Here is a 13,271-nt window from a genome sequence, read left to right on the forward strand (position 1 = left end):
GTGAACATGGTTAAAATCGCGCACAAAGAGACGAGGACAAACGAGGAAGGAACACAGAACACAGAACACAGACAGGCGCTGTGTTCGTTCCTCGTTTGTCCTCGTCTCTTTGTGCGCGATTTTAACCATGTTCAACGTTTACCAACTCGCCCAACTTACTACTCTTCTACGACTTATGGTGCGTTTACACTTTCGAATGCAGAGGGCAAGTTCGTCTGCTTCTTGCACAGGGGTTGCGATGACGATGACGTCAGAACGCTTAGTTCTTATTGGCTGGTTTCGAAAAACAAATATAGTGGTTAGACGTCGAGGTCGAGACATCTTTTGCGTTCTGGAAGTTCAGTAACTTTTAAAGAGTGACCATGCGGTACCTCGAATGCCATAGAAAGCAATTTTTCTTAATAGTAGCTTTTTATGAACATTGTCAAATGCTTTCTTGAAGTACAGGAATATGCCCACTATCAACATGTTTTTCTCTAAGTTCTTATTTTTTATTCTAAAGGCTTACTCAGTAGACCTATTTTTAATAAAGCCGTATTGCACATTTGGTATTATGTTATTCGCGGTGTGAAATCCGAGAAGTGTTTTGTTTATGACATGCTCCATTATTTCAGCAAGTATTAAAAGTACTGAAATTAGACTGTAGTTGTTTAAACGATCAAGCTGGCCACCCATATGAATAGAAGCTACGCGTGTCAGCTTAATTTTGAGCTGAGAACACGCCCGTAGAAACGGCTAGATTGCATATGTTTGTAAGCGGTGGGCTCACTTGCGAACAGATGTCTTTTAACGCTCGAGGTTTTATAGACCCTTTTCGAAATACTGCCCTCTGTTGGCAGCTGTGGGATCCCTGCACAATGGCGGAACAAAAACCGCAACGTCATGGCACACTTTATGCGTTGGGTTTAGGGGTGTGCGAATAGCGATTCGAATCGAATAGCACAACGTCATTCATGGCCTTCGCGGTGAAAATGAAAGCCGATGCAACCGGCTCTCTTTGCGCTGTTGATGATAGGGATGACTGCGCTATTCGATTCGAACCACTATTCGCACACCCCTAGTTCGGTTGGAATAGAAAAAAAACCACATCCACAGAAAAAAAGTGATGAACGCAGTGACGTTGCACTTTCTCCGCAATTTGAGTGGCTCGTCGGCTCCTAGCGTTGGCGGCGCTCGGACGTTCGCTATCTCATGGAATGACTGGCACGTTCCACGATGTCAGTTGTTCCGCCATTGTGCAGCGGTTCCGACCTTCGAATAATCGGCACGCAATTTCGAAAGAGGTCTATATCACCTGCGCCAGAGGCACTTATATTCTTTAAGAATAAGATAACATTTATTATTCTATGCTCATCGGTAGGATAACAAGTACAGTCGTGTGCGATATGATGGCGAACACCGGGCCGTCGACCGCTCCGTGCTATCAGCGCCATGACGCGGCTGCAACCGGCTAATCCAAGCCACTTCGCTCGTAGCGCCCTCCCGGGCACTACGAGCGAAGCGGTTCGGATTAGCGTGGCAGCCACGTCCAGGCGTTGATAGCTCGGAGCGTGGACGGCTCGGCGTTCCCCTTCATATCGCGATAAGAAAGCGAGGCGTGACGGTAGCCGCGTCATCGCGGTGATAGCACGGAGCGGTCGACTGTCTGGCGTTCACCTTCATATTGCCGGCGGGTGTACACTATACCCAAATCGAGGGATAATTGCTTGCAGCGGTATGGGGCATGGAACATTTTCCACATTGGTTATGGGGATCCAACTTCCGCGTATTGACTGATCAGAAGCCTCTAGTGAGCAGCCTGGAAAACCCAAGGTCATCACCGCCGGCCCGCATACAGTGCCTTGCACTCCGAATTCAGCAGTATTTGTTTGATGTAAAACACAAAGCAGGAATCAGCAATTCATCGGAATACCTCTCAAGATATCCATTGCCACTCTAGAAATGTATACTCGAATTGAAAAAGTCCCAGATGAGTATGTCAGCTTCCCATCCAACGACATTGCATTCCGAAAATCTACCAGGTTGTTGCTGAAAAGACGAAGGCATACAGACAACTACAGCTACTCATAAGAGCTATACAAGATATTTGGCAAAATGACTGGGTGCAACCAGAGCGAAATTATTTCTATCTGTCAGGACAGGACTCATCCAGGCACCAGGGCCCGTTTACTCGAAGCCGGTTAGGTTTAAGTGTGGCAAGAAATTAAACACCCTTCCCGACTAGGCTCGTACAAGTACCTAGCCAAGTTTGACGAGGGCTGGATGCGCGATAGCTCCGTGTTTTATTGGAGAGTGGTAGCTCGTGTCACCTACTGGTTGTTGCGAAAATAAAGTGGCTTTCATAGAAAACTTTCTGAAGAAGGGGGACCTAGGTAAGCGTGCTGCAGGTTTTTCGCAACGCAGCGCGGCATACATTTGAGCTTGAGAAGCAGTTTTTTTGCTCGTGGTGCAAATAATGGGTAAGGTAAAACCGAATAAACCCGTGTTTGGCAAATTGTTCGAAGCTTGGTCGTCTGAAGTGGAGACATGCCTCGTTAAAATATCCTTCCCACTGAGAAAGAGGACGACAAAGTTCAGCTATAGAAACGTTGAAAAAGAAGTTAGCCTTGAATGGCGGGCGCCACACCGGCATCATGTTTGGCCAGCATGTAAGAACTGTACATAAAACCTTCTTCATAAAATGAAAATCGCGTACTTCGGCTCCCACGGCGATTGGTACGTGGTCTGCTATGCTGGCGCGATCAATGCCCCGTCGATCGAGTCAAGTCAATCTAAAAAGATTCGAAAGAAATGGCCATGTCGACAATTACTGCGTCCCTTTAGGCTTAGAAATGGCCAGAGTCGAAAGACCATCTAAATCATGGGGCGAGATAACTGCTCATACTTTGCAACATAAATGGGATAAAGCAAGGCGAAAGCCTCCTGCACCATTCATTGCAGACAAGCGTGCCCTATTGTGCAGCAACTATGACGTATTAGGCGTGGTCCGATCCAACATGTATTCCAGATTCGTGTACGAGGACCCGTAAAAAATACGTGTCCCGAAGCATGAATACGTAGCGAAATTTTACATTTTCGTTAGGACGGCTTTCCGGAAAACATGAGCATATACATTCAGAATACGGACGAAGAAGAGAGAGGATAGCTAGCGCGGCGGAGGCTGGCGGAGGTACTTCGCGGCTACGGGAATCGATTTTTTGCGAAATCCCCCAAGCGCCCCGGCCCGCGCGCGAGGAATTATGGGAGAGATTATCCTTCGCCTGGCCGCTCTGCCTTGAGATCGCGTTGCCTTGTCGCTTGTCTCCTCTTAATCCTCTGTTTTTCAATTCAATTAGCTATTCTTATCTATTCCAGTGTATTTGTTATGGCCTCTAAGTGTTTCTATTTTTTTCGGCGCGTGATATTTCTTGTATATATTATAGTATTTGTGTCTTTATTTTGCCTTTTTCGACGGGAGTGCCGACGGGCAACACGCCGCTTCGCGCGTCGTTCCCCGGGTGTGTACTACCGTTGCTACCGATTCCTATCGCGCTGTTAGCTGTTCATTTTTGGTTCATTTGACCCGCGTGCAGTCGAGAGGAGCCTTTTATGAACATCCGCGCACATGTCATATTGGTAAGCAGAGCTCTGAATCAACAATCGCGACGCGGGAGCCGAGTGCGCTGTTATTTGGCCGCCCGCGCTCGCTCCGTTGACTCGCACTGCAGCGTATGCCTTCGAGCTCCGCTTACTTGACCAAGACACAGCACGCCGCTTTGTCGCCACGAACCCTTTGTGCGAATGTTTGCGAAGCTGAGGCATATGCAACGCTGCGGCGCCTGACAACTAAAAGATCTTCCAGCAAAAGTTGAGTGCTTCTATTTTTACGGAATCCATACTGAGACTCATTTATGAAACAGAACACTCTAAAAAAAGCCCGTGCGTCTGCTTTCCCGCACAACACTCCGAGAGCCAATCACCGCAACTTACGGAGGCAGCTCAGCGAATGACAATGCCGAAACATATATTAAGTCCAAAAAGTGCAGTTTGAGTTGGGACATTAAGCAATGCAAAACGTCACGCTTGCAATGCTTAATGTCACAACTCAGGCTGTGTTTTTTGGTCTAAACATATGTTTCGGCATCGTCATTCGCTGAGCTGCCTCCGTAAGTTGGTGTGATTGGCTCTCCGAGTGTTGTGCGAAAAAGCTGACGCATGAGCTTTTTTTAGAGTGAACTTCTCGCAATGCGATGTCATTGTGTTAAAAACAAATTTTTCCATAATTTGCGCTATGACTGTCAATATTGAAATGAGTCTATAATTTATAATTTTTTTACTGCCATTTTGATATAATGGTCTCACAACAGCTGTTTGCAATTCAATAGGAACTTTCCCTGGTGACAGTGATTCGTTTCCTATTTTTACTAGTTGTTCTAGTGACCGGCCCTGCAAAAAATCGTGTTTTCTTTTCGGCTATTCTCCTTTTTTCTGGTGTTTTCTATTTAGTTAAACTTGCTCTTTAAGCTACTGAATGTTCTGCTCATATTACTACAGTTCTGTATTATGTTCATACTTTCAAAAATAACGAGTAATTAAAGTAATCCGTTACCAATATTTTGTAACGAAATTACATTGAAAATTAGCTCCGAAAAAAAGTAATGTGTTAATAATAAAATTGCTTGAAAAAGTAATGGATTACAAGCAATCCGTTACTTGTAACGGATTACTTCCCGAGTAGGATTTCACGGCAAAGTGGAGACGAAGCACGCGGAAGGCATGCGAACATTCGTAAAAGGCCGGAGGTTTTTCATCCGAGAACGCCAGAACCCTAGAGCGCTTTCCGTCTTCATCTGGGAGTCACGGCGGCTGAGCCGGGGTCGGATGGTCGGATCTCCGCTCTGTGTAGCTCTTTTCTTGCTTATGTTTACCGGCGTCTCGCGGGAGTGCCGGCGCCCCGCGGCATTCCGTCTCTCGCGGGAGTGGCTCGTGAGGAATCTCGTCGAATTTTCCAGGTCTTCCCCCGCCGGCGTGCGCGTGCCGGAGGTGGATGCATTTGATCGGGGGCATGCGGTTTAGAGAAGCTCGTTTTAGCAAACGCCGTTTTACGGAGCCCAGTTTATCGAATCGCATCACTGAAAAAATCAGTTCAGAGGAAATAGCGATAAGCCTGCTTTTAGCAACTTCTGCCGCCGCGAAGCGGGGTGTACGAGTGGGCCAGGTGTGCTAATAATTTTGAAATGAGCCGCCGCAGACTGTCGCCGCGAAGCCGCGTTAACCAGGGGGGAAAGGGGGTGGGGATGGGGGGTACCAGGCGCTTTAGTGATACACGCGCGAAGTAGGGGAGCCTTTTTTTAAACACCCTCCCCTTTTCGATAAACAACACTTTCTCTTGTTCTGATGAAATGACGTTCGATCAACCATAGTAAACCCGAATTTGATGCTGCAGTTGTTTCCGCGGAGGCTCAGTGCGTCATCCCGTCGGGGCGTGGCGGCGGAGCGGTGACTTTGAGCGGGTCAGGCCGATTTTGTGACAGTCAGTAAGAGCAGTTATTGACCTTTGTGTCTGTAAAATATGCTTACAAATATATTTACGCAAGTGGAAACACCTTGCTCCGCAGCGCGAAGCCTCTCACAATTTCCGGCGCACGGCGAACGGAATAGTAGCGCGAATACGCGCCCGATTGGAGACCGTATTGAACCATGGTTAAAAGCGCTAAAAAAGACGTAAACAAGATAGGAGACAAACACGGACGCTCCATGTTTGTCTTCTATCTTGTGTACGTCTTTTTTAGCGCTTTTAACCATGGTTCCATACAGTCAACACCAACTAGCCCAACAACAAGTTCTTTTACGATTGGAGACCGGTTCGGAAGGTTCTTTTGTTTTGCTGCGGTGCAAATTCAGCTCCAAAATGGCGCCGAACATTTCGGCTCAGGATCTGTTCCGGTTCGGGCAAAATAAGCGGCCCAGTTCCGGTTACGGTTCAGTTCCGGTTGCGGCTCAATTCCGGTTACGGTTCGACACCCTTGGTCAGACTGGTCCAGACATGGTTTCGGCGATGTGCCAGAAGCGCTCCTGGCCAGAGTGAGCGAGAGCCTAAGCTCGACCGCCCCTACTCAGGGAACGGAATCTATTACATGTCCGCAAGAAAATCAATTCCTGCCCTCCTCCCCCTCCCAACTCCACCGCAGATTTCGACCTGCACATTGCACTCTAACTCGAAATAAAATGGTGCTTGGTGCTGGTGTACGTGGTGACAATACTTGGACAACTCGCATACCGCTTGGGCCACCTGCATCTCAACGCTGGGTTCTACAACCAAGAGGCTCCCACCACGCCTTTTCGTCGGTTTTTACCGCCTTCCTTCAGTCGCTCGAGGTTGCGGCTCCATCCGCTGCCGCGAAGTCGGCTTTGCCAAATAACCACGCCTCTTCACTTCCATATTTGTTTCGTCTATCAGCTGTTATCCCTTCCTCCCCTCCCCCCCACCAATGATGACCGTTTGGCTTCTGGCTGTGACATACGAGTTTGAATTTTCTCTTTCTCAAGTCTTCTTCCTCTCTCTCCCAGTGAGCGAGATCTTGGGAGATGTTTGAAACAAAAACGTAAACATCTACCAACAACGTATTTGGCAGTGACCTGATGCGAGGCGGCCCCAGCACACCGTCAGCTTACTTGGTGGCGTCCCTAATATAGCGGCCGAATCACCATTCCCGTTTTCGGTGGTATCCCTAAGTGGGTAAAGGCAATCAAAAAGACCTAACAAAGAGAGAAAAAGAATTTAGCAGCAGTAACTTAAGGTAAAAACACTGTGAAGGTAGACTTGAACATTTGTATGTTTTTGCCTGAAATTACTTTTTTTTTTTTAATAGATCCTATTTTAGTCCTTAAGCGGAGTTTCTAGTTTCCTATATTGGCGGTTTCATCGGAACACAGCCTGGCAGATGAGGATGTGAGCGTTCTCGCAAAGATCGGCACTTTCCAAAATAATAAAAGCTGCAAAAAAAAAAAAAAAAAAAAAACCGGCACACTTGAAAGGCATTTTCTGTGTGGCGTAATACGCAAGTTCTTGAGTCTTCAGATTGGCGCATGAAGAGTTGCTTCGTAGTGTGCGTCAAGCTCATACAATGAATAAAATGAACGTCACGTGAGAAATACTGCACATGTCTGTGAGTATATATTAACTGCGATGAGACTATGTCTGAAGTCGGTTCTACGGCAAAATAGTTTCCTTGCACAAACTCTGAAGTGTACTTTCACCAAATGGCTTTGAAAATCCAGAGGCTGCAGTTAGTCTTGGCGATCCTCGTCGGTAATATTGTATTCTTTATGTCACGCGGTTTTCTCTTCGCGAGCCTATATGTGAACACCGCTATTTCGGTGAGCATGCTCTTATGCTAACGACCATCTGGTTTAACATAACCGGCAGTCTCCAACAAAACACTTTCAACTTTCTCTAATCTATTGCTTTTAATCAGATCTGTGGAAAAGTTGCAAGGTAAAAAATTCAATAAGTTGATGTTCTAAATATACACTAAAATTATATATAACTAAGCATACCGGCCGGTAGCCGCTACCACTGAAAAATAATTAAAACATGCTAATTTTATGGAAGTATGTAATTCATATTTGACAGTGTAAATCGTGATAAGCTCACTTTGTCATCCAATCAATCACTGCTGTTTTTGAATCCCAAATAAGTGGCGTACAGATTTTCTATCTCAATAGGATATTCTGACTTTATTCTAGTATTTCCAATTCATATAAAATTTTTTAATCCTCTCGAAAGTAGTCCAAACAATTCATATTCACACGGAACTAACATGCTTGGTAGAAGAGCGTGTTGGTTTAAGTCATGGATGAAGAAAGAACAAAACAATTAAAAAAGGAACAACAAAACCACATCTTTCATCTTTCATTCTTTCTTTCACATGAAAGACGTGGTTGTATTGTTCCTGTTTTAATTGTTTTATTCTTTCTTCATCCAGGAACTAACATGCGACGCTAGAACACGACCTGGCGTTAGTTTTATGAGTCTTCATCACTGGATGTAATATCTCCTCGTTTTCATCCATAAATGATACCAAATGGCGATTCGGCTGGCGCCCTCCTGAATTTTTACTACCATAATGTGGGGGCGGATTGTTTCTGTACTAAGGGAACTCTGTCACGCGGTTTACGCATAGCTATAAGCGAGCGCCACCTTATATGTATCTGAATCCTGCAAGAACCGAATACGGGAAGGAAACATTTTTTTTTCTCTCTCTTTTTGTTCGAAAAAAAAATGTATCCGAGTCATTCATTTTATGACCGCATCGTTGTGTGTTAATAAGGGAAGTGGGTTGAGCTGTATCACACGTCAGCTCGCCAGGCACCCGATGCTATTTCTGTGTTATTTTAATTTTCCGCCACTGTTATAAATACATTAAGTAAGGGGAGGAGGGAACATCTACGTCTTTTACTATGTAAACGCCCTCAAGTATCGCGACAGTTAGTAGAAAGGTTAATGGCAAACAAAACAGTAGAGAAAAGCTATGGACATTGAATCCTGCGTAATTGCACCGTAACTATTTTTTTAACAGGGTAGTCGGTTTAACAAGACATCGCACTGATATATTTTAATGTAAGGTTATTTCAGCTTTTAGTTTAACCTTTGATCTTGTATTTTAGTTTCATATTAATGTCAGTAATGAAGAGGGAGCAGCCCTGCTTTGTGAAAGCAAACAAGACGTCTGGACGTAGAGACAGGCAGAGGCATGTTTGCCTTTGAGATAGGGAAACCAGGGTCTTTGAGATAAGCAATTTACCTGTACAATATAACTGTCAACCAGCAGTTTTTGATGGGCTCTGACAATAGTAATTAAATGACCGCACGCTAGTACTATGGTCATCGATGTCGAAGCTGGCAGGAAGTCATACCTATAGTCTGCTGCGCGAGTTCTCCCTCCACGTTCTCGGTGCCCGTTGTTGACAAACCAGTGTTGCCTATCTCGTTACTGTGGCTACCTCCGCTTCTTTGCCGGCTATCTTCTTACACGTAATCCTCAAACAACTACCGGTTGCCGATCAGGCGAACCCGTAGCTAACATCTGCTGTACAAGTGGCTATGAAAGGGAACGAGTTCATAATTTGAGGTACAGGTATAAAAATAAGCAGAATATTTATTGGGAGTCTTCTTTCTTTAGTGCTCTCACCTTTTTACAAAGGTATCCAAAACATGATTGACAGCTTATGTAATGTGAACTTCAAAGTACATAAGAATGTTCGTATATCGTCGAGAGTCATCAATACGTGAAGCTCATTGCATCAAAACATTAATAAGCAAAATAAACTAAGAAATACCGCGATGACTACACTCGCAACCGCCGAACTACCTAGCATCGGCCACCCCGCGGAAATGAAAGCCGCCGTACAATCTGTTAAAACTGCAATTTGGGCCAGTGGTTCATGATCTCCTAATAAAGCACCAAAAAATACTTAGGTACAAGAGCCGCACCCTGTATTGTTCACTCTCTTGCCCTTGTATGTTTGGCGTTTTATTAGGTGCAAAATGTGATCGGTGTTGAGGTTAACAAAATGGCGACGGGAAAGAATATAAAAGAGGGGAATATTGGGCAGTTGGCATAACCACTAAGCAAAGGACGCATGAATGGGCCTTATTTTTAACGTATTGCCCGCCACAGATAAGGCGCATTCAAACTGGCATTCGAATCGCAACCGCAAAGCGGATCCGCTCCTTTTCATAACCAAACTCGCGTGCAATTAATTGTATGGGATCTCTAAGCAACCGCGTCCGCAACCACTTTGCGAACGCGGTCCAACCGCCAGTGTGAAAACGGCGTTAAAGAGTGACTCGAGTGTCAAAGGCCCGATTTTTGGCAGGTTCGATCGCAATAAATATGCAAGAAATAAATATTTGAATACATAATTCACGCGCCGAATTGAGTCACTGGCTTTTTCGTTTTGTGTTGCAAGTATGTGTCTTACACACGTACTTGCAACACATACGTTAGGGCGGTTATCGGAGAGCAAGCATTTCAGGCCAGAGTTTTCCGGCTCTGCGCCTCACTTATTGTTTTCTTCTCCGTAGTCTCTGTGCTATCAAACCTACGAGTGATCAGCAGCTCGAGACGCCCTCACCTTTTGGAAATAGTATTTTTTGCACAATTTATTTCAAGTACAAGAAGGATTCCTTGCCCGACACGGCCTGTTAGCTCCGGCCCAAGATTCTTTCGGCCCGATTTTGTAGTAAATACGCTTTATGGCTAGATTTCAGATTTCCACTTTGTGCACTTGGCTATCGTAGCATATATGCTCCATCATCTATTTCGGCATAGGATTTTTTTTTCAGAGGGTTAACTTTAACGTTCAAGTGTCAAAATATGGTTACCAAATATACTTGGAAAAGTATTTGAAGAGGATTAAATAGTTAAGTACAAAACGAGCGTGTTGGTAACAATATCCACTATAAGAAAGGTTATCTTCCTTACGGTTATTCCTTTGTGTGCATTATGTTTTGAATATTTTTCTTAATAACATTAAATTTGAAATTAAATTCATTTTTGTCAAATCATTTTGTGATTTTAATTCGATTCGTTTTTGAAAGTATCTTGCACATCCCTGCTCCGCACCATAATGTATCAGCATCAAGTTTTTTCCGTAGTTCAGCAGCGCGCCTGAAGTTTATTTAGACATATATAACGAGTTCTCATTTTAACAGAACAATATACAGCTACTCCGAATTAATTTATACAGTCGCAGACAGAACAACAAGTGCAGGGGTCTCTTGCGGATGCACAGCCTCTAGCACGTGCTTACTGACTTCCGTCGTGCTTTGGCTGCGCGTGAACGATAGAAGCTTATGAGACGCCGAAATGTTATCGGAGGGAATAGCGCCGGAGGCGGGACATTTGAAAGCCCTACTTTGTGTTCTCATTCTCGCAGTGACAATAGGATAATTATTTTTTTAATTTAAAGCATGGATTGGCAACATTAAAAGTGGTGTTCGTTTGCAAAAAAGAAAAGAAGACATGAAGGTGCATCACCAGTTCTTAGTATTCCCGTGCCCTCTAAAACATTCATATTGCCTCACTGTATTCCGCCAAATATTGATTTTTCATGCAGCGGTGCAAGAAAATGTTCCAGCGATGCTCGGTGGGATTGGTGAGAAATCATTTCACTATTACGAACGTTAGAACATTCTATCGGATATAATGTACCTTTTATTATCAATCTTCTTAGAAGCAACCGCAGTATCTGACAGCTTAAGAAACGCAGGGTGTGGAGGATCTCGAGCATTTCATTATCGTTTTTAAGCCAATGCGAAGCGCAGATTCGTCCGCTTCTTTTGCAGGGGTTGTGGAGACGTCAGAAAGACGCCGAGCTCTGATTGGTTCTGAATGAAAGATAGTGTGTAGACCTCAAAGCAGCTTACTTTGAAGTCTACCATTATCCTTCAATAGGAGCCAATCGGAGCTTGGCATCTTTTGGACGTCCCCGCAACTCCTGCAAAGGAAGTAGACGACTTACTGTCGGCATGAGATCGTGGAATCAGCCGATAAGGATACCGAAGAATTAATCAAGAACCAAGAGGCGCGATCATAATAAGCCATGCCCTACGCTTCTTAAACTGACGCGGACTACATCACAAATACAAAACACATTCGCACAGTGTAATCTGAAAGCACAAGAGCTCTGTGCGCGTCTCACTGCAAAGTACCAATTCTTTAAAGTGTGTAGCTAATTTGTGTTGCTCCTTGCGCGCAGTACCTCCTTTTTGGCCACCAGGACCACGGCGACCTCAATGCATACAGAGCCACGAATTTGGCAGTGGGGTAAGCATTCCATAAATTATCGCGAATATAGACTAAAATTAGCTGTTTAACTTCTCAACAATGCATACATAGTACCGTGTCTAAAAACGTATTATGCTTGTATCCAATTTAAATAACTATGCCAAGTGCTATCGAGCCCAAATAATAGTTTTGATTAATCTCGTAGGCACATAACGTCCCATAGGCGCTCCTTAGTTGCGAAATTTTCAATGCTGAAGGTTGAGGCTTGCATGTACGTACATGATATATTCGGCTAAAAATGACTTTGACGAGTTAATTAGCCAATTAATATCTATATACAGATGCATTTTCTCAGCTGACATATTCCAATCAAATAAGATCTGTTGTAAACGAAACGCCAAATTGGTTATCAGATTTCAGAAATCTATATTTTTCCTAACGCTATTCTGGGGACAATTTTAACTCTTAAGAACTCAAGGTACAAGAACTCGCTTTCAGACAAGCGAGAATTCCCACCCCAAGGTGACATGTCTCTAGCTGCTGGACGGTGGTTAGGAATAACTGCAAACCAATCTTGAGTTGGTGCGAAATGCTTTAGTTACGTTGTCAACGGAACGATATGTCACACCTTTTAATTTTATTGAATTATGAAGTTTTTTTAAGTTTTCTTCTTAATTTTGGTATGGCGGCAAATGACAATGTTTTGAACGACAAACACAAAAAATATTAAAAAAACAACACTGTACTCCCCCCCCCTCTTTTCCAAAAAGAAATTAAAACTAATTGCCTAGATAACCTCCATATGTAAATAAAAAAACTTGAAACTGATAAAAATTGCGCGATATTTATTTAGTGAGGCACATTTTTAGACTGGAACTTGCTTCTACTGCTTGTTGCAAATAAAATGTGCCCAAATAGAATAACCTTTAGGGAATCGCTCTTCACTACAAATTCGTATCACTGCGTAAATTTAACGCTATTTTTGTTTTTTGTTTTTTTTTTTTTACTTTATTTTCGGCAATTCGGAAACATAATATTTTTTGAAAGTTCAGCGTTTGTAGGACCCATTCCGAAACATGTCTCTATTTCTGATTGACGTTCCTAGATATCAAAATCGCTCTTGTTTCAATATATGTCTCGCGATATATTTTATCTTTTTTTATTTTTTTGGAGGGCAGTGGGGGGGGGGGCATTATTTTCTCATCTTTTTAATTTTAATTTCGTGTTTATTTACACAGAAGGAAAAGGTTCTACACAATGTTCGCTGATATTTAATGCCGCTATCAGTTTCAGTAATGTCAGGTATGCTAATTTCAATAAAAATTTATTTTAAAAAATGTAAAAATTATCGTGTACTATTACCTAAAAAAATGTTAGAACATTGTTAGCAGGAGTTTGTACTTCTGAATCTACAGGACGAAGCAATTAAACTGAAACCACGTTGTGATGGCGGTTGTGGCGAGGAAAAGCCGAAGGAGGGCGACAAATGTGTTGTAA

At 43.6% G+C, this 13,271-nt stretch overlaps 1 protein-coding gene across 1 annotated transcript in view; it reads left to right on the forward strand.

Moving 5' to 3' along the window:
- The first annotated feature begins 7,242 nt into the window (after positions 1-7,242).
- Positions 7,243-13,271, forward strand: part of LOC115314209 — a 28,248-nt gene continuing 22,219 nt past the window's right edge. The window contains exons 1-4 of the mRNA XM_040208417.1: positions 7,243-7,291; positions 11,104-11,142; positions 11,746-11,813; positions 13,190-13,267. Coding sequence (XP_040064351.1) covers positions 7,243-7,291; positions 11,104-11,142; positions 11,746-11,813; positions 13,190-13,267 — 234 coding nt within the window. The remainder of the gene's footprint in view (positions 7,292-11,103; positions 11,143-11,745; positions 11,814-13,189; positions 13,268-13,271) is intronic.

This window comes from Ixodes scapularis, unplaced genomic scaffold (genome assembly GCF_016920785.2).
Source record: "Ixodes scapularis isolate PalLabHiFi unplaced genomic scaffold, ASM1692078v2 PGA_scaffold1__304_contigs__length_218370807, whole genome shotgun sequence".
In the NCBI taxonomy this organism is placed as follows: Eukaryota; Metazoa; Arthropoda; class Arachnida; order Ixodida; family Ixodidae; genus Ixodes; species Ixodes scapularis.